The 21221-nt window shown below is 40.4% G+C and overlaps 1 protein-coding gene across 2 annotated transcripts in view; it reads left to right on the top strand.

Moving 5' to 3' along the window:
- lekr1 (Leucine-, glutamate- and lysine-rich protein 1) overlaps positions 1-21221 on the top strand; it is a 115822-nt gene that overhangs the window by 56696 nt on the left and 37905 nt on the right. For both annotated transcript variants that reach the window (XM_076892277.1, XM_004561360.4), the window contains 3 exons: positions 6476-6553; positions 9217-9380; positions 17328-17409. In XM_076892277.1, coding sequence (XP_076748392.1) covers positions 6476-6553; positions 9217-9380; positions 17328-17409 — 324 coding nt within the window. The remainder of the gene's footprint in view (positions 1-6475; positions 6554-9216; positions 9381-17327; positions 17410-21221) is intronic.

Here is a 21221-nt window from a genome sequence, read left to right as displayed (position 1 = left end):
ACAGCCTTTTCCAGTAAGGGATTATGGTTAGCTGATAAAGTATTGATAGAAGCTGATTGACAGACCTTATTAAAGAGCTGTTAGTTATTACTGAAGCATTTACCTGGCTGCTGACAGGACACTGTTGTGTTTTTTAGCTTTAAAAACGTGGAAAAGCTGAAAATGAATTGCGTGTGTGACTTTGTGTGTGTTACACTCCTTTTTTGCTCAAAGTAAAATGGCTTTGTGCTTTGAATGTCCTGCCATGCTGTTGATCAAAACAGTCTTTCAACTCACAAAAACACACAGTCACACACACACACAGACATGCAAACGCACACAGTGGGTGAACAGATGACACTTTGATATGGGAAAGCTTTTATGTCACTTTCAGTGACGACAGAAAATACCACTTACGCAGATAAAGTAAATATGAGGCCAAATCCACTCTGACATGCACTCATTTCACCTCGGCCGCTGTCAAAAGGCCTGCAGCCCTAAGTTCTGGAAAATTCATTTGAAAATTATGGCTCTAATCTGATTAACTCTTGTGGTTAAACAGGGGATCACACCAGATTATTTTGTCTTTTTTTATTCCGTTGTGAGGACATCAGTGATGATTAGCTTGAAAACAAAGGTTGAGCTTGTAGAAAAAGGACAGCAGATAAAACAGCAAATGTAATAATCACACAATTCACCCGTCAAACAAAAGAGGCAGTGAAAAATGATCAAGTCTGGCCAAAGGTCATAGATATCGCAATTACACGTTTCACTGAAATCAGGGTTGAAAAGACAAAGTGACTGTGAACATTTTGTACAGTCAGCCGCTGAAAATAAGCCTGCTGGATTATAAGTTTAGCTTTGTGATGCTGCCCTTCAAACAAACCTCCAAAAACACAGAGGAGCGCAAACTTGTAAACTGTCTGACACATACACGCCCCAAAACGGAAAACATTTGATTTGGTTGGACACGGTAACGCTGCGGCTGAGATCAGCATTGTTGATGTGCGTGGCTGACTGACTGTGTTTGGCGTGTCCTGTGAGTGTGCGTGACACGTCTCGATGATGCGCTTGATTTAGTCTGCCGGTTTGGGGTACTCTAATCCGCCACGCACTCGCTGGTACTACCTAGTTATTCCACTGACAGCTACTGCCTTGGGAACAGGAGCTGGAGCTCACGCATGCAAAGCACTCACAAATTTGTACACACAGGCAAAATTGGGACACACACACACTTCTTGAGGCACCGTTCATTCTGATCTCGCTTTGGGACTACTGGAGACAGATGGGTGAACAGTGGGAGTCTGGGCTGCCATCACTCCAAGAGCAAAGGCACGCAGGCATAAATACACACATTTTATATAGAAAGGATCACAGACTTGGTCAGAAAGTGGCACACATACAAACAGACGGGCTAAAATGCTCAAGGAAACGACTAACTCACACAATCTCACATACACACGCAACACGCTGGCTAAGCCACAGTCACACGCATACTTATTTACTTGTAAACACTGTCTCAGAATTAAACACTGCTTCTTCTTCTTCAAACACACACACACACACACACACACACACACACACGGGAAGAAACATGCATAGCTTCATCTATTCTCACACATCGAGAGAACAGTTAGCTTTTATTTGAAGAATTTTAAGCAGATATGTTACACAAGAGAACCAGAGCTGGTTTAATTGTGCGAGCAAAACATGAGCTTTCAGTTAGGTGATAACTGATTGCCTTTTTGATCAGAATCAGAATCGGCTTTATTGGCCAAGCAAGAGTGTATACAAGGAATTGGGCTCTGATTTTGTTGAGCTAAACACAATAAACAAACGTTCTCGTGTGTTTGCTGTCACAGGGGTGTTATCCTGGGCCAATCTGTACAATATGTACAGCACATCGGTACAAGCACATGTAGGGCTAACAATTCAATTACTTACAGAGTTTGATATATTTCAGATCAGTCTCCACCACAGATATCAGACAGTCCACATACAGCATACCTCATAACATATAGACATTTTAATAAGGAGAGATCATTATCCTTTTTCTTTTTTCTTCTTCTATGTGTTACTCCATTTCACCACTTAGAGAATCATGAGTATTGACGTGTCTTTCTCATCTAGTTCACCTCATAAAGAAAATTTTCCCACCAAAGCACAAAAGCATGGAAGAGGATTAGGGCCTATTATTACTGTATTATGCATTACTCACTATAAGTGTATAATTCAAAGGTTGTCCAAATAAATTGGGTGGGGTTCACCTTTCATGATGCACTGCTCAAAGTTTGACCCTGCGTGCCTGTATATTATCAATAGCACTCACTCTTTCCCATTACCACACCCATAGCTTGGTAATAAACAATAAAGCAAGTAAAGGTCATTATATTACTGTAAAAGACATACTGGGCAGTATGTAGTTGCTTACTTTTACTTCTAATAGCGGTAAATGTCCCCTAAACAAAGATAATGTTGATGTATAAATTCATCTCTTCCCAGAGATTTTCTTTGCACAGGGTCTCTAAACAGCTTATTTCACCTTTGTTTCTAGAGTAGAAAAATCCCCTGCCGAGTTCATAACATGTCACTCAAATTGCACTTCTTGATTAAGCTTCATGATTATTGTCTGTCTGGTTTTGTCTAGTCTGCCATGCATAACTCTGAGTGCTTATTATGTTTATTCTTCCTGCTCTCAGTGGTTATTTGCGGTGTTTTAGGAAAGAACAGGATGTTTTGTTCCTGCTTCCTAACTGTTCAGGTCACACAGTCTCACTCATTATGGGTCTCTGATTGGGGTTGATTACAGAAACATGTCAGATTTGATTGCTTCTGTCTGGGAAATGTACGATGAGAGACGTGTTCAGGAGTAGTCGAGAACATATCATAACCTTTAGCTTCCTCGTGTCTTTTTTTTTTAACCAAACTGTGGAAGCATTACTGATAACAGAGCAGATTTTTTTTGATGTTGTTGTTTTTTTTTACTTTTTTAATGTGTAAATACAAAGTTGTTCAAGTGCAGCCATTGTTAGACGTGTAAAACTATTCATTCCACTCAGCACAGCGCGTTCACTGAGTACCTGCTTCAGCTAAAGAACGGGTATCCACATATGCACATACTTTGGCAAGTTCTTGCAAATGTTACGTTTACACATTTCATCTTACACTTTGATAGATATCTATGCATGTGTATAGGCATGCATTATAAGTGAAGGTATAAGCGGCGCCCTGCAGCAAATGCTTTTAACCAGAGGTGGGACCAAGTCATTGTTTTGCAAGTCTCAAGTAAGTCTCAAGTCTTTATCCTCAAGTCTCAAGTCAAGTCTCAAGTAATGTCAGGCAAGTCAGAGTCGAGTCTCAAGTCACTGGTGTAAAAGTCCGAGTCAAGTCACAAGTCTGAAACTTTGAATTTCAAGTCCTTTCGAGTCTTTAAAAAAAACAAACGAAAAAATAATGTTGCAGTTATGCTAAATGTAAATATTAGACCATGTAATTTTAAAATCTGTGTTTTTCTCAACACATACAAAATAGTGAACTTAGAAAATATACACAAATTGTGAAATTGCACCTCTTTAAAATGCAGCTCAATTAAACCTAGCTCCAAGAATAATTTTCACCGACAGTTCTGAGATACGCTGCATGTTATTCTTGGATGCGGTTGTAGGACCGGCTTTAAAATCGCATGACAAAAATATCATACACATTAAAAAAAACTGTATCACCAACGTAGCCTGGAAAACATTTGCTAGTTAGATGAAGTCAGCTATCTCATCTTAGCATATTTATATGCATATTTATAATCATACGGTTCTTGGAGTGAGTGCATACACTCATGAAGTTTAGTAACTTCCGGTCACTGCAACAAGCCCAGGTACAGTTTACCGCCGGATGGGTGCAGGACCTTGAAATGCACCGTGTAGAACAAAAGACCATCGTACGTATCATAAGTTTACCAGTCTCACAAATCGTCTTCATAAATATACATTCCTTAACCGTTTATTAATAGGACCTTTGAGCTCAACGGTAATTAATTAGTAGTGGAAATAATTTCTGGTAGCATCACAGAAATGTAGCAGTGACAACAATATTGTATGCTGTAATCGTACTGGGCAATTAGTGATACAAAAAACCTGTTTTATCCTGTGAATAAAAGTATGTGTTTTTGTCAATGTACCATAATAACAGAAGCGAAACGCAATATTGTGTCAGGACAATTTACTATTTATGCACAATAAATAAAGGAGCATAGCGCGACAATTTCTGTTCAGCGCCAGACTTGCTTGTAACCTATATCACCAATTATGTTAAGAAAAATGACGCATTAACTACAACAGCAGACTGACCTTTGTGTAAATGCTTGGAGCAGACTAACCTGTGAGCTGGAGGGTTCTAGGACGTTATATTTGATCTTTGAATGGCTGCAATCCAGTCGCCTCTTTGTTACTTCGGAAACATGGCTCGAACAATTTCTCTTCCACGACGTAATCCGATAACAACCGATCTCTTTACCCGTCGGCTTCCCGTGGCTGTCATGCGACCGGCTATTGCAGTTAATAATACAACGGCTTCTTGACATTTTTGTGTTTCTTTTTATCGCTGTGTGACTGATTTTAATTGAAAGCCTGCGTGCGCTAGTACCGCTTGCCACGAGTTCCCAGAATCCTTTGCGGTTCTACCCGTGAATGACGTAACATTTTCAATCTCTATATAATATGCATGTTAAATTTTATATTTGGGGTAAAATATCAAGTCTTTTCAAGTAAACCGGTTCAAGTCCAATTCAAGTCCCAAGTCATTGGTGTAAAAGTCCAAGTCAAGTCACAAGTCTTAGAACATTTTTTCAAGTCAAGTCTAAAGTCATAAAATTAATGACTCGAGTCTGACTCGAGTCCAAGTCATGTGACTCGAGTCCACACCTCTGCTTTTAACCTTGGCTAATATCTGTCTGCAGCAGCTTATTGGCAGTAAAATGTGTTAGCATTTTACCTTAATACTGTGAAATAGAAGACTTTACATAATGTAAAATGACAGGGACATATTTTTGATCAGTAAACAATCAGCCTCTTACTCAGCTGGGTTACACCTCACAGGACTGTTGCTAATAATCCAAAAATTATTAGATGTCAGCTTACAAACTTGTGCGTGACAGCTCACCTGTAGAAAAGTACACAATGTCATCTACTCTCATATCCTGATTGATCCCATCTCCATGTCATCAGTAAATTATAGTTGTAAGCCATTAATGAAGTGGCTCTTCTCACTTTAAAAGGAGATGGATGCTGCCTTTGTTTGACGCTGTTACTGTCTATCACAGCCGTTCATCCATCCATTCTCACAGGCCACACTGGGAGCGTTGCCACGGCTAAAATAGAGACACAGACAACCACAAACTCACATCCTAGCACAGGCCAGCTCCACCTACAGAGACACAGGACACTGACCAAGAGATAAACCAAAGCTGCTGGAAGTTTATGCATGAAAGGCACTTGTAGTTAGTCATTTTTAAAGAATTCTTGGGAGGTAATTAGATGAATCACCATGATCACACCAAAAACACACCTGGAGCTGTGGCTAGAAGTTCCTCATGGGATAATATTTCATCTAATCCAACTGTCCCTTGGTCGTATTTCTGTATATGATATGGCCTACTTTCACTTCACTGTTAATGGCTCTGTCACAGTTTGAGTAAAAGTAGGACAGGAACCTGCTTGTGAGTACCTGCGACTTTTTGCTGCTGGAGACTGATTGCAAGTAGTTGCAGATTGAGGTTGCAACACCCTCAACCTCTGGACAACCACTTTTGATTGCAAGGTTATTGCACAGGTTGTCTGGTGGGAGGCAATTGGTCTGCTTACTATTGTGACACACAATAGTATACCTACAAAGGCAGATTTCTAACACATCAGATTGCACTCAGTTTGAGCCAGTTTGTACCACTGAGCACAATTCATGTGCAGTTCCTCTTTTTAATAAGGTACTTGATTCAACTAGATGACAACTGGTTGTGTTTTGTTTATATTTTTATATAAAATGAAGGTTGCCAATCGCCTATAACATTTTGCAGTTAAATCATTATCCTGCAGCAACTTTGTTACTATTGTGAAGGAATTTTTGTTTAAGTCTATGAGGCTCTGAGCGTAAGAAGATAGTCTGAGTTTCAGTTCACATGTGAATTTCTGTGTGTGTTAACACCAACAGAATTGCAATTTTTTTAACTTATCTCAGTTAACCATGAATCATCAACAAGTTACATATAATTGCGAACTTGACCCCATGCAGTTACAAACTGATAGCAGACTGCCATTTTATTGTAATTTTATTGCGATCTTGGTGCACAGTCTTTTTGAAGACAGCAATAATACACCAATAAGTTCATTGCACATAGTCACAATAATTGTTGCCATCGATCACTACTTGAATGGGAACATTTTTCAGGGAAGTCTCATTAAAATGACAGATTTTCTGTAATTCTGTACTTTTTCTTCTTCCTCTACAGACTGGCAATAACAGCTGCCAAGAAAGAGGAGGCAGAGCAGATACTTGGGAAAGAGAAGCAGCAAGTTGAAATTCACAGGTAAATTTATGACCAGGAAAAAGTAAAATGGCATGCGCATGGGGGAATACAGTTATGTGTTAAGGATTTTGTAAAGAAGCCAAAAACAGCTTGAAAGTTTCATTTTCACCCTGTTGGCGTGCGCCACCCAGCTTGGCTGTTTAGTTCTGGACAAATTTCATGACAGGGAAGTCCAGGGTAGATGGGAAACAACTGTGTGAGATGATAGCAGGAGGACAATAAAATAGAGAGTGGGAAAACAGAAGAGAGAAGGTTAATTCAGTTGACCCAGTGGTTAATTCCAGGAAATAGAAAAAGAGGATGGAAAAGACATGAGCAGCTAATACCAGGACAGAAGCAGATGAAAGAGGTGAAGAGGTAGAGAGTAGGAGAAAGGATATGAGAAATACCGAAAGCTGCTAAATGAGTAAACCAGTATGGGGAACGAACATGTGCAGTCTCTTTCTCTGAGTCTCAAGTTTTCCACTGTTTTAGGACTTATCACCAATGACAGATCTGGCTCATATCTGTTCCTCCATTCGGTCCTGTCAGCTTCGTGATTTATGTCATCTGACATTATAAAACTGGCTCTCGTGACAAGCAGTGCCCGTACTCCCCTCACCCTGCACGCACACATGCACACTCTGAGGCACTGCCGACCAGCTCAAGGTCTGCCCTCTCGTCCCGTCTTGTCTCGTTTCGTCAGAGACTCTGTTCATTTTTTTATCACCTTAAACCACAAACCCCAAATAAGCAAAAACAACCACTCAGCCCCGCAGAGCTCTCAAAAACAGTCCCATCATATTGCTCGTAAAACCCAGCCATGCTCATAATGTTAGCTTGTTACTGTGTATGTCTACCTGTGTGCGCCTCCATGTGTGTTCCTGTGTCTGGATTGTGTGCTTCCACATCTATGAGTATGCAGGAAAATAGGAAACTGTCCGGCGTCCTCTCACCCACAAAAGTGGGCTCGGAATAACAGAATGTTCTATTCCATTGCTCTAGTTTTCCATGCTTTACATTGGTCTGTGTGTCTGCCTGAGTTTGTGTGCGCATGTGTGTGTTTGTATCCGAATGGAGATGTGAGTGAGGGCTAGTGATCTTTCATGTTTCTCAAAGTGCTTTTCGTCTGAACATATTTCTTTAAGAGTGAGAGAGATTTTGGTGAGGAAGAAGGCAGAACACCAAAAAACACTTTGTTTTTTTGTGGTTTTTATCCTCAGTCGCCTGCTGTCATTTATTTAGCTTCTGGTTTTTGAAACTTTTACATTTCTCCATTATTTTCCTACTAATTTATTACCTGCCCTACATTGCCTACATCTGTAGTGACAAAGCGAGACCAAAGAATTTAAGCAATGTTCAGTCCATGAGTCAAAATTTAGGAGAAATCTATTTGCACTCTGCCTCGATTTCCTCCTTTCTGTATATATTGTCTGCATCTCCTTCTATTCTTTGTCGTGTCCTCACTTGTTATGGGTGTAGCTTCTGTCTTTCTAGTTTCCAGACAGACTGCCAGCCCTGTTATACTTTTGCTTTTGTTTTCATGATATTTTACCAGCAAAAAAGCTGCAATTCTAAGTTTATCTCTGTCTGCTGAATCCTGCACTCTGGGTCCACTTTCTGCCTGTCACACGCTCCATTTCACATGACACTTTAAGATAAACGTAGCTCTTTTTTTCACACAAATTATTGTTTTATCCTATCAAATTAAGAATGCCCACATGTGCCCACATGTGCTGCCTAGCTCTTAGTGGGAGCTAGGCAGCACCAGCCAGGTTAACATTTGGTGTGAGCTTTACTGACCTCTCAAAGTTCCTCGTAAAGTGTTGGTAAGTGTCGTTAGCAGTGTGCCAACTAGAGGGGGTGAAAATGGTACTATTGTTATTGATACTGCTGCAATTGAGTGTCTTGACTTGTATAATAGCAATTTTTAGTATTGATTAGTATTTTTTTTTTTTAATCCCTACCAGTCAGCCTAAATTGTATCTCCCTGGAGCAAGTGTAGAAGGTTTCTAGTAACTGATAGCATACAGTATTGTTAGGAATATCAGATGAATGAGAGAAGAAGATTTAGCTAAGATCTCTTACTGAACTGGAACAGACAAAGTTGCTAATAATGGACTAACATCACTTTAACTTTACCTCTAAGACATCACCCCAATGTTCAAAGGCATCTGAATAGTTGTTTTAAACACTTTAAAAATGAAACTAGAATTTCTTAGTTTCAACATTTGTTTTGCTGTTTTATACTATTTTCAATTAAAATTAATGTTTACATAATGTGTAATTGATATTTTCTTTTACAGTTTTCTTTCAAAAATTTTACATCTGGTTTTCACAGTATGTTATTTGTTTCACACCAGAACAACGCCACACTTTGCTTCTCTCTTCATCATATTGATAAACTCCAGTGGAGTAACAGCCTTAGTATTTGTAAAGGAGAGGGAGAAAGAATTTCCACTCTTAGTTTGCAATACAAAACAATGATCTTTCCAGGCGGCACCATTAAAAGTTAATGTGTGATTCGCACACAGTACTCTATTTAGAGGTTCAGATATTATAACCAAATGTGTCAAAGCAATGAAGTATTGTAAATTTATTTTTTAAAAATCAAAGGCTTTTCTGGAAATTGTAAAATCTAAACTATTTCAAGCTGTCAGTTTGTGTGTGTTTGTGTGTTTCAGAGGTGCTTGTGTGCAGCAGCATCAGGCCCTGCGAGCAACTCTGTCTTTGCTCCGCTCCTCTGGCAGCGCGCTCACAGATGTACGGGGTTTCCTCAGCCAACTGACAAGGGCCTGGCAGGCCTTCAGGTCTCAGATAATGCAGCACAACACACAGGTGTACTCAGGTAATACAGACTGTGCATGCACACACACACAACACACACACACTAGTTCAAAGGAGTGTAAGAGAAACAAAGGTTTATATATATGAGAGTCATTTACAGCACAGTAAAGCAGTGCATGTGTTTTTGTAGAGTGCTAAAGTGGACATGAAAGAGGCAAAAAGAGTTGAGCAAATAATCTCTCAACAGGAATAAATATTAGTTTAACTGTGCCGTCAACTCTTTTAGTTCTGAGAGCAGCTCCCACAATGAATGGATCGCAATATGTGTGCGTGTCTGTGTGTTTATAGTTAATACACAAACTCTAACAATCTTTAAAGAGAGGTTAGACAGGATGAAATGTGTGTGCACGTCTTTATGGGTTCATGTGCCTAAAGTCTGTAAACCGATGAACCTCCTACGATAAAATTTAAATAGATGTAAGCAAGTGAAGCAAGACTGCAGGCAGGCATGTGTTTGTGCGTTTTGTGTGTGTTCTGCACTGACAGTAAATGCCTGAAGGAGAGTTAACCTCCGGCTCACCTCATGGGTGGGTCGTTTTCTCTGTGCTGCACGTTCCAAACAGCTGCGAAGTGTAAGCGTGTATGTGTGTGTTTATAGCGGAGAGCAAAAAGAGAGAAGGGGTTTGATGCAGGAAGTCAAAGAAAGTGGTCTACTGTCTGTATTGATGTCGTGTGAGTGTGTTTGCTCAGTGACGTGTTCGTGAAAACAGCTGCTGCACGAACCAACGGATATAATAAACTACACACTGAAGAATGCACGCACTGAGACACAAACACCCCCATGTGGGCTCGTATACACAGTATATATGTTCAATGAAAGCAAATCTTCTGTAAAACAAATATAGAAACCTAATGTCGACGAGGCATTCTCTATTTGTTTTTCTCATCTTTAAAAATAATTCGGCATCTGGGTTTCTGAATATACCAATGCTGCAATTTTATACTTTGTACACAGGCTTACAGACGGGCCGGCCCCTCCCAGGGAAACTTTGTTTGCTAGGCAAAGACATGCGTATTTACTAGCTGGTTGCTGGAGGTTGTTGAATGTCGTCATGTGAAATCAGCTGCAAAGAAGGTGCTGCACCAAAAACATCCTTGTGTTTGTTTTGGTCAAAAACATATTACTGCATAGTCCGCAATAGTTTGGATGGAAGTTTGGATGGAAGACGCGAACTTGAAAATTAGCCACCAAGCAGTAGTGAAACTACTACATTTGCCTTCAAAGTAAAGTTGCTCCTTTTGAAACGTGTTGGTTGCCTTTTACTTTAAAGGCAAACATTCATCTACTTCAGGGCCACTTTTCATAGTTTCACTACTGCTTGGCGAGAAGTGTGTTCTTCTACAAAAAGTACGAGCAGCCTGCTAGTAAAGCAGGAAGCGCTGTATACCACTTTAAAAGCAATTTCCCTCCCTTCCCTCACCCCCAACCAATGATAGCAGATGGCTCCCCCTCCCTGAGTCTTGTACTGCCGGATGGTTCTTGCTGTAAAAAGGGAGGTTTTTCTTCCCAAGTGCTTTCTCATAAGGGGTCATCTGATTGTTGGTGTTTTCTCTTAACTTATCAAATAAAGTGGCTTGAGGCAACTGTTGTGGTGATTTGGCGCTATATAAATAAAACTGAATTGAAAGTAGTTGCTGTACCAGTAATTGGCAACTCTATTTCTCCAAGCAGCCAGTGGTCGTCAGGGGATGCCCAACTGGTCTCTAGACCTGTATGACTGCGACTTCAGCAATCGATTTCACAGACAGTCAGCAACAAATCAGCAACTGGTATGGGGGGGGTGTAGTTATACATATGAGTGTCGGTTCAGTTTACTGACTAAAGTTCACCAGTTGCTGTATGTTTTGGTTTTGTGTAGTTTAAATTTAAGACTAGTATTGTGTCTTTTGTGTGTTGTTACGAAAGCTCAAAATAGGTTACCATGCTGCGCATTATAGTCAAGCTGATAATGTGCATAAGAAAGGCTTTTAACATCTTTATCTGCAACGTTTGATTGACAAGCAAAAATCCCATAATTATTCAGCTAGTTCTGGCTTGTTCCAACACCAGCTGGTTAATCAGTGACATGTTTTTAGCCCTACTGTGATACAATTACTGTAATTTCAAAACTGAACCACAAACCCTTTGCCAGTCACCTGAATGCGACTGCAAACTGATATGGGCGTTTGTCAGCTTTTAAACTGTGCTACTTGTCTGTCAGCATTCTGTGGTTAGCGCCGAACAGCAGACGAGCGGAGCAGGTGAGGTGGGGAAGAAGGAGCAGAGGGAAACATAAGGAGGTTGCCCAATGTGAATAGATAAATGTGGTTTATGGTTAGGTGGAAGAGAGGAGGGAGGAGAAGCCTTGAGGGGTGTGGAATTTTACAGAGAAACCAAGATAGAGACACACGGTGAGATTGGAGGAAGAGGAAGACGCGATTAATCCAACTTTACTTTTGTGCAAATGTCAGCAGTTGACTTGTATGACTTGACAGTTAGAGGCGATGGACCCAGAGGTTTGAATGTGTGGGATTTTGGTGGAAACAGACTCGAGTGTCATGTGACTAAGCGTGACTAAAGCCACACAAATGTGCGTGCGTGCTTGTGAGCATGTGTGCGGGTGTGTGTGACCGATCCGTGAACCACATATATCTGCCAACACCGTGGGCCATCCCAACACTCTATAGTATCTATTTCCCTGGGAGCCAACTTTCTACATGTGTGAGTTGATACAGATAGGAGGAATATAAAAACATCAAATATATGTTCACACAGCTTAGCAAATACTGCCTCCACATCTCTCTGTTTCCATTTCTCAGTCGCTCCAAAGCATTTTAATGTAAACATGGATAAGAATTGTATTGGGGTATAATCAGCTAAAAGTTTATGAATTCCTGTAGGGAGGTATTCAGGTATAGCAGGTTTCTAAAAGACAACTGCAATGCAGTAATAAGCCGTTATTACTGAGCAATTTTCACTTCATAGCACTTACTTTCTCTGAGAACATGTAGTACGCTCCTTGGTGTTCTAGTTAGGTAAAAAAAAATTCGAGGTAGGAACAGTAAACTCCTTCAGGGGTCTGCTGTGCAGCACTTCAATCAGATTTTTTCCCCTGAAGCTGCTGTGGTTCAGAAGGTGGTATGCTTTCATTATGCATAATAAACTAGGCAGACACACAAAAATGCATGTGGTATGCTTTAGAATGTGATGTTATAGTAATGTAGACTCCAGTGTGTAAAAATTCCAGTGTGTGCGTGTGTAACTGTAAAGGTAGCTCCAATTTTGCAGGGTCTTAATGTTGCCTTGGCTCCTGTAGTGTAGGTTACTGTAACCTAGCTACGTTATGGGAGTCGGCTAGAGTTATTAGTGGCGTTGCTTGTTTCAGTCCATCCACAGTTTTAGCCTCAGGCTGCGGAAGTTGCTGCGTGTTTGCAAAAGCAGTTGTAAACTGCTGTTTATGTAAATCACATGTAAAAGATGTTGATGCTTTGCCAAAGATAATCTGTAGTTTGAAACATCCTTAGTGTGAACCCCCCCTTTTATCTCCCTCTGAAGGGAGCGGGCTTGCAATCGGTTTCATTTGGTTGCTTGTCTGCCTGTTTGTTAGCAGTCGAGCATTTTAAGATATCATTTGTCAAATTGCTGGTTTAATTTTGGTGAAAATCGCTTCCAGGTCAAGATCACAACAAATGTCTAAATCAGTTAAAACTTACTATGTTGCCCACATTTTTTTATGGATTGTTTTCAAAGTTCACAACAATATACTCGGCCTTGGGAGACTAATTTCAAAAAACCATAATCAAGCAATATGTCATGTGGCATGGAGAGATGTGGGTAACGTGCATACGATGCCTTATGACCCACAAAGCAAACTGAAATCATCATATTGCCATAAAAACATCATAAATAAAAATCAAAGTTTTAGTTTAGCCCCTGCACTCTCTCAGTGATTTACCACATCAGTTTATTCTGCAGTTAGATTAGTCAAACTGTAGCTTTGTTTTTTGTCCTGTAACATATTTTTCCCTCCATGGAGTAAATCTTATTCTTGGTGTTTTTAGAGTGCTTTGAGTTCATAGCGTTGTGTTTGTGGTCATAAGAGTTCTTATGTTTTCTGGACTGACTTTCTGATCTCCCCTGGTATTGGGTTTGAATTATTTGCAGAGCTGTACTCACTCAAAGAAAATCTTGGTCAGCTGAAATGTCCCAACACTTCAACCAATGCGTTTTTCACAGGGAGGCGTTACCTCAACATTAAAGCTACCGCAGTGTGTGGTGCGCACTCTACCTCCAAGCCATATTACAGCAAATGAATAATAATTAGGTATAAAAAGCCAGTATACGCTCACTGAATGATTTGACCTCATCACTTTATACTTAAATGTTAGCAGCAGACTCCGAAGTGACCCGTGCCCACCTGCCAATATTGATGCAATTTTCTGAAATTAGAAATATATCAGCTGTTGATCTGAACAGGACAGTTGAGTGTAATGTTGACAGGCCTCATGTCCCAGGGGGAAAAACAGAATCACGATATCATTTTTCCATTTAAATCAGAAGAGGCTTCAGATCCAGCTTGGTCTAAGGGTGGAGCTGCTGCTTCTCACAGAAGCTGTAGCTGGATGCAAATGTCATCTAAACCTATAATTAAACCAAACATATTGACATATGCCAATTCCATCATGTTGACACTCAAGCCTCAAGCCCTAAACACAGCCTAACAAAGACAAGTTAGTTCACTGCTCTTGGATGCTCTTCCTTGTTGGTTGTTGAGCTGTTATATGCAAACCGCCGCAAAGTTTCCAGTTGACTACTTGGCCATCTTACTTAACAGAATGGAGCCACATTAACGACTTCTTTGACATTGTTGTTTGCAGCCAAGCAAATGTCGAGAACACATAAACACTAAATACACTGGACCTGGCAGTTTGCGTTAGGTTGGCCGAGTCCAAAGTTGCTGAGGACTGAGGAGTTCTCACATCTTGTCTCGTCCTCCCTTTGCCAAAAATAACAAAACAAATGCTTTTCTTCCTAAACAAAGCATCAATGATCGTCCAATCTGGAAGGATGTGGTCAGATGAGAACATATCGACCCAGCCCCACATAACTGGTCAATATGTCAAAGGGAAGAAGTTGTTTATTAAAGTATTGGCGTTCAAAAGCAGTCATGTACTGCTCTGTGGTGTATTATAGAGTAAATAAAATGTTCTGTGACTGCAGCACAGCACAAAGTAAAGAAGCCCCAGTGACAATACAGCGAGGCTATTCTAAAATGTCTGTGGCCAGCTGCTAGTAAGTTGCTGTAATTTTTACAGCCACCTTGTTACACTGTGTGTGTCTTTTTGTTAGCAGCGAGGACACAATAGAAGGGCTGCGGAGAAAGTCAGACCAGCTGGTTCGCTGTCATCGCAAAACCTTTCTGCTCCATCAAGTATTTATACAGCTATTGCTGTTTGGACACGACTGCTGCTGCAGTGTTTATTTGCGAGTCTTTCTGTGCGAGCCTTTTGTCGGGGCTTGTGTTTCAGTGTGTTTGCTGCTTTTCACGCACGCACTTCTTGCCTTTGCTGTGTGTGTGCGCGCGCGTGTCCTTCTGAGCGTGTAGCTGTGCCGCTTTAGCCTGGCAGACCTTGTCATGTCACAGTGACCAGAAAGCAATTACCAGTGTATTGCCAGTTGGAGAAGGACCTCCTACATTCACCTTTTCATGCTGAAAGATCGAGCGAAAGAAAGGGGGAATGGAAGTTAGAGCCAAGATAAGAAACAAAGAGAAAAGGGTGAGAGGGAGAAAACGGAGACACAGAAAGAGAGGAAGCTGGATGAAAAAAAAAGACTGAGAGAAGAGAGACGGTGAAGTGAAAAGAGAGAAAACAAGAGAGGGAGAGAGCAAAGAAAACAAAGACGGGAGCAGGAGAATGTCAGGCTGACATTGGTTTGAGAGCTCTCCAGGCCTGCAGCCACGATACCCTGCCGTACAACGCATTATGTGGCAACGCAACAAAAATGCTATAGAGCTCCACTTCTCCGGCATGATTTCAAAACATCATAAATAACTTGAACTCGATTATGTTTCTACACATTTCTTCATACTGCAGCAGTTATTACAACCTGCAGGAGTTGCTTTTTCATTTTTAAATTTTTGAATATGTAGTACTTATGTAATGTACTAAATTTCCTAATATTAAATTAGCTTTGCTTTAAAGGTGACTCTCATTGTTAACAATAAATAGCCACACACCACAAAAGAAATAACAATATAAGCTTTTTTATCATAGTTATCTGACAAATGTCAGAATTCATGTTTCTAGACAACCATAAAATTTCAGTTTATGCTTTTATTTCCAATTGATTATTGCAGAGCCACAGAACCTAACAGTAGTTCATGCTAATAGTCCTCACGGTTTAACTTGGTGAACAAAGCATTAAAAATCTACAGTTAAGTCCCAAAGTTTTGGTACAGTAACATTTCTTTTGTAGTTTTGAATAAATGGACAATTGACTGACAAGCAGTTTGTATTAGTTTAGACAACCTAACGTTACTTTAAATATAAAGATCATTTTTGACAGTTTTATGGAAGTCTTTTACAGTCAATTACTCCTTAAAGTCTTGAACTCATGATCACCAAATGCTGTGTTTCCTCCCTTGAGATGCTCTGCCAGGCCTTTACTTCAGCCGCCTCCTGTTACTGCTTGTTTGGGTGTCTCTCTGCGTTCAGTTTTGTCTTCGGTAATTCAAAAACATGCGCTATCTGGAGATAAAATGACTGACTTGGCCAATGAAGAATATCCCGTCTTTGCCTCGAGAAATTCTCGGGTTGCTTTTGCGGTACGCTTTGGATCATTATCCATTTGCACCGTGAAACTGAGTTTTGTAGCATTTCTCTGAATATGAGCTGAGAGTATTGCTCTATACACTTTACAGTTCGTCCTGCTGCTTCTATCAGCAGAACCATCATCGATAAACACCACTTCCACTGGCAGCTGTACATGCCCGTGCTTGCCGATTATGCAATTTATGATTGCAAGCCTTTGTCATTTTATACATATTTAGCTGAAGACGAGGGCTGGTATGCAAATATTTACACTTATGACAGCTACATGCACAGGGATTTTCCAGTGAAAACAGTGGCATGTTATTCACTATTCAGACTCGAAGCATAAATGCTTTTCTCTTGCATGAGAGCCACTCTTGCATGGAGAAAGAAGTCCAGCGCTGCAGTGTTACAAGCTGTTGGCCTGACAAAAGTCTAAATATCTCAGTCAGCCATTTCCTCCATGTCCGTTTTTAATACATGTATTCAGTGGCCTGGAAACCGGCAGAATAATGATTGCCCCCCATACCTGTGCAGCACACATCTAGATTAAGCCTTTGTTTAAAGATCCTTTCAAGATTCACGTTTCTCTGCTATTTTATTCTTGTTTTATTTTTTTAATCTAGTGATTTGGTTTTGTCTACATGCTGTATCGAACCACCAAGGTGGCAGTGAAGTAAAGAAGCAGCAGCAATACAGCAGCTCCTTGGCGTCAGACACACAACAACACAGGCTGCCCTACCATATCACTGTTTTACCACCCGAGTCCCAGCTTTCCTGTCAACACGTTCCCGTCTTTCGGCTCTCCCTCTCTTCCTCATGTTCAGCTCGTGGCTATGACTTTTTATTTTAACCAACCCTCGTGTATTTCTCACATCAGCTCTTGTTTATGATACACTACGAGCTTTATTTTGTGTTCTTCCTCCTCCACTTGTGTTTTTTCCTCATTATTACAAATGTCACATTTGCACAGTGTTTTATTTAATGTGAGCCGTCCTCCTTTGCTCAAGGCCAATGAACCATCTGATAGAAAACACGGCCCACTCCGTCGCTCTCATGTACCCCCGGATTGTCTTTATGCAGGATGACTTTTGTAAGCTTTTACCGCATCTTCATCGGATGAAGTAATCGTTTGTGTGTCTGTCTGTGTAAACAGCACTGAGTGAGGAGTTGAAGAATTCCAGCGTGGCCCTTCAGAACACGAGAGAAGAGAAAGAGTGCCTAAGTCAGCAGCTGATGTAAGTGTCTGCAGTATGTGGTAAAACAAACAAAACACACACACACAAACACGCACGCAAACACGTGCACCGATGTGGACGCAGGTGATCCGTGGTATTTGAAATATGTCGGGTAAAGAGCAGGTCACTGCAAGGCTTTTACTCTACACATAACTTCCCTCAGCCAAGTGCAGCCTCACTGACTCCACCCAGACCAGGAAATGCTCACTGTCTGCATACCAGGCTTGTCAGGTTGCAACACCAGAGGATTTTACTGTAAAGACTAAAACAAAGGTCTGCTCAGAGGATAAATACATGATATGTAGAAAATAGCTTTCTCAGGAGTGACTGTTTTTTTGTTTTTGTAGTCCATCCAGAAACTGGGTGTTGGTGTTTTATTTTAGTAACACAATCCATAGACGTCATTGACATAATGCTGTAGTTGTTACATTCTGACACTTTAAAATATGTCATATTGTAAATTTATTTATTTTTTATTGCCATCACATATTTCTGTCTGTTTGCACATACACATACCTCAATTCCTCCACTTTCCTTTAGGAAAGCACTTTATTAATTGTGACTGTAGTTTTTAGCTTGTCTTTTTTAATAAATAAAAAAAATGCAACATTTTAATCAGACAAATAGCTAAAGCTGTACGTAATGTTATTATGTGGTGCTGTTGGAGGAGCTTTTTGATGAGCAGATGAGAACAAGTTGTGATTTTATGACTCAGGATGATAGTTGGCTCATATGCCGCTTTAGGCTTTCAAAAGTTGTTTTCTTTAAGAACATGAGGAACTGGGTCCAACTGTGCCAAACCCAGAGAAACTATGCAGTTCCTGCCAGTCTTCAGGTTTTGACAACTCTTGGGTTTATTGCGCTTCAGAGGAGTGTGAGTAAGATTGTTAATTTAGGTGAGATATATCATGTTCATCGTTTTACAGACAAAGTAAAGCAATTTATTGCACTCGCATTGTAAAAAAGAGCAGCTCGGGATGATAGAATAGTGTTTATAACATGACGGCAAATTTATTTTTTCAGGGTGGAAATATTTTGTGGTGCTCAAATAGTTTTGAGAAATAAAGAGGTTATACACACACACAATACAGTAATATTATGTTGAAGCACAGTACGTATCACTCCGCGAGGCTCCTGCCTACGGTAGCCGTAATGCTCCGACAATCCATCAAGCAGTCCGGGTTCGTAGCTTAGCAAAGTCGTACTAAAACATTTGACAGATTTTTGAGCGCCGTGTACCACATAAAATCGTTTCGAGGTCAGTAAACACAACCAGAATTCATACATAAGGGGCACTGTCGATTTTCAGGAAAATCAATGGATTGATTTTAAGTGTGCCGTATTTTCCAAAAAAACGGTAATAACGACGTCCTGCTAGCATGCGCTAACAAAAATAGTGCTTTGTTGTGTATCTGAGTACACCACTGAAGTTGCAGCATTTTTACAAACCAATTCTAACAATCTGCTTTCGCCGCCATGCTTTTTCCGCTGTGTGCGTATGACAACAAAGGCACTGCGCATGCGCGTTTTACCCATATTCTATCGCAATATTTCATTTTTCTATCGTTGCCCAACATTTTACCGGTATTACCGTGAACAGTATGATACTGCCCAGCCCTACCACTTACCATGCCAGAAGTCAGCCAGCAGTGCCGGCTTGATACCAGATCTGGGCCAGACCTGCTTGCTATGTGGGAACTAGAGGATTGTGAATAGCTGTGGTTGTTATATTGTGCATTGGTTCAATTGATGTTCCTAACGAAAGGTGGCTGTGTTTATGAGCATTTAAGTCTAGATTATGAAATAAGGTAGAAAAGGTGTGCCCGAGTTTTTTTGTTTGGCATCTTTTCCAGTTATATCAGGCAAAACATTTTCCCGCTCCGTTAATTCTGTTGCAGTGTTGTCAGTGTTATGAATGATATCTGTCTGATTTCCATAAAGCTGCCCGTGTGTGGTGGAGAGCGGTACAGACCTGCAGCAGCATATTTTCCTTTTGCAGATTCACCTGTGCTCTGGAATCATGTTCAATAAAATCTTGTATAAGAACCTCCGTGAGAGCACTCGAAATGGGTCATGGAAGAGGCTTTCTTTCAGCGTGACAGTAACCGGAGACATCCCAACAAGGCAACAAAGGAGTGGCTAAAGAAGAAGCACTTAAGGTCATGGAGTGGCCTAGCCAGTCTCCAGACCTCAGTCCTGTAGAAGATCTGTAGACGGAGTTGTAGATTTCAGTTGTCAGCCAAGAAACCTAAAGGTTTTAGAGAGTTTCTGTGAGGAGTGGGCTAAAAGATGTGTGCAAACCTGGCGACCAACTACAAGAAACATCTTATCGCTGTGCTTGTCAACAAGGGTTTCTCCACCAATGAATGAATGAATGAATGAATGAATGAAGTCATGTTTTGCTTGGAGAACAATACTTTTTTCTCACAATAATATGGAAATTTATAACATTTATATAATGCGTTTTTCTGGATTTTTGGTTAATATTGTGTCTCTCTCTATTACATTGAAAGTAAAATTATAGATTAACAGTAGAGGAGCTTGTTTCAGACAGGGGCTAGACTGAGGGGCTGGGACCAGTGTGGGAGAAATAAGGAACTCTCCAAAGTCCCAGGATATGGAACTAAAAACGAGTACAATATGTCTGCTTTAATTACATGTTTTATTAAAATTCAGTCTGTTTACTAAAATGATCAGTCCACCGAATTTCACCTTGGCTAATGTTTTCCAGCTCATGAGTGTTTAGCTCTTGGATAAAGGAACAGTTGCCGGCCATCCTGCTGTCGACAGGCTTTCCACTTCTGCCACTGAGTTGACAGCCTCAGTCATTCTCTGCTCTGCTCGTGATTCCAGATCTGAGATAACCATGTTTCAGTTTCGCATTCAGTGAAATGGCACTTCTTCTTTGCAGGTGTTTTATTGCCATGTTTGACAAGTTCTGCCATAAGCCACAGGTGTATAAATAGAACATACACACATGCAGCTGTGTAAATTGGACAACAAAAAGAAACATTTGCATCCCTTTGTAAAACCTCACAGAGCTTTTTGCTTCCTGCCTTTAGCCTTAAAGATAAAGATACGCAACAAAATGGAGCAGGATGTTCGGTTAAAATTAATAATTTCTCAAACCCTCATGAGTCCCACGAGGATGTGTTCAGGAACATCAGTCTTTTTCTTCCCAGCAGGAGGACGACATTTATTGCTGTGGTAAAATGTCTTTTTACAGCTGTTTGATAAGCTGTGACTTGGCAGCGACGTTTCATCAAGCACAAACAGTGTTTTCACATGCACACTTTAACTGCTCACTGCAGGTCAAATTTTCCCATCGATTACCTTTTTTAACCCTCGAAAAAATATTCACTACAACATGTTCTCCAATACTTCATGAAGAAAAATACAGAATTACCATTATTTACAAAGCAAAGGACAAAAACAATGAAATTGAGGATAAGAAACAAGAACAGGAGAAAAGATGCACAGAAATTCAGAGTAAAATCCAAGCAATGGTGAGCAAAAATACCAATTTGAAAGGACTATATAACAAAGCACAGTAAACACTGAAATGCAAGAGGAGAAGTGACGACAAGAGAAAAAACAAACTATCCAGTCTACACTTCAAGAACTGCAGAGGAGACATCAAGAGTTGCTGGGCATCCAAGACAAAGTACAACAAACAAACCACAACATGCATGAGGATAAGAAAGTTCAAGAAGAAAAATATAAAGAGCTGCAAGAGAAACAGTAAGAACTCCAAGAAAAGCATGAAAAAGTCACGAAAAATTAAAGGGCTGGAGAAAATTTGAGTTACAACA

Source organism: Maylandia zebra, linkage group LG14 (assembly GCF_041146795.1).
Source record: "Maylandia zebra isolate NMK-2024a linkage group LG14, Mzebra_GT3a, whole genome shotgun sequence".
In the NCBI taxonomy this organism is placed as follows: domain Eukaryota; kingdom Metazoa; phylum Chordata; class Actinopteri; order Cichliformes; family Cichlidae; genus Maylandia; species Maylandia zebra.
Note: the sequence above shows the minus strand (reverse complement) of the source record. Positions and strands in the feature narration are given on the sequence as shown.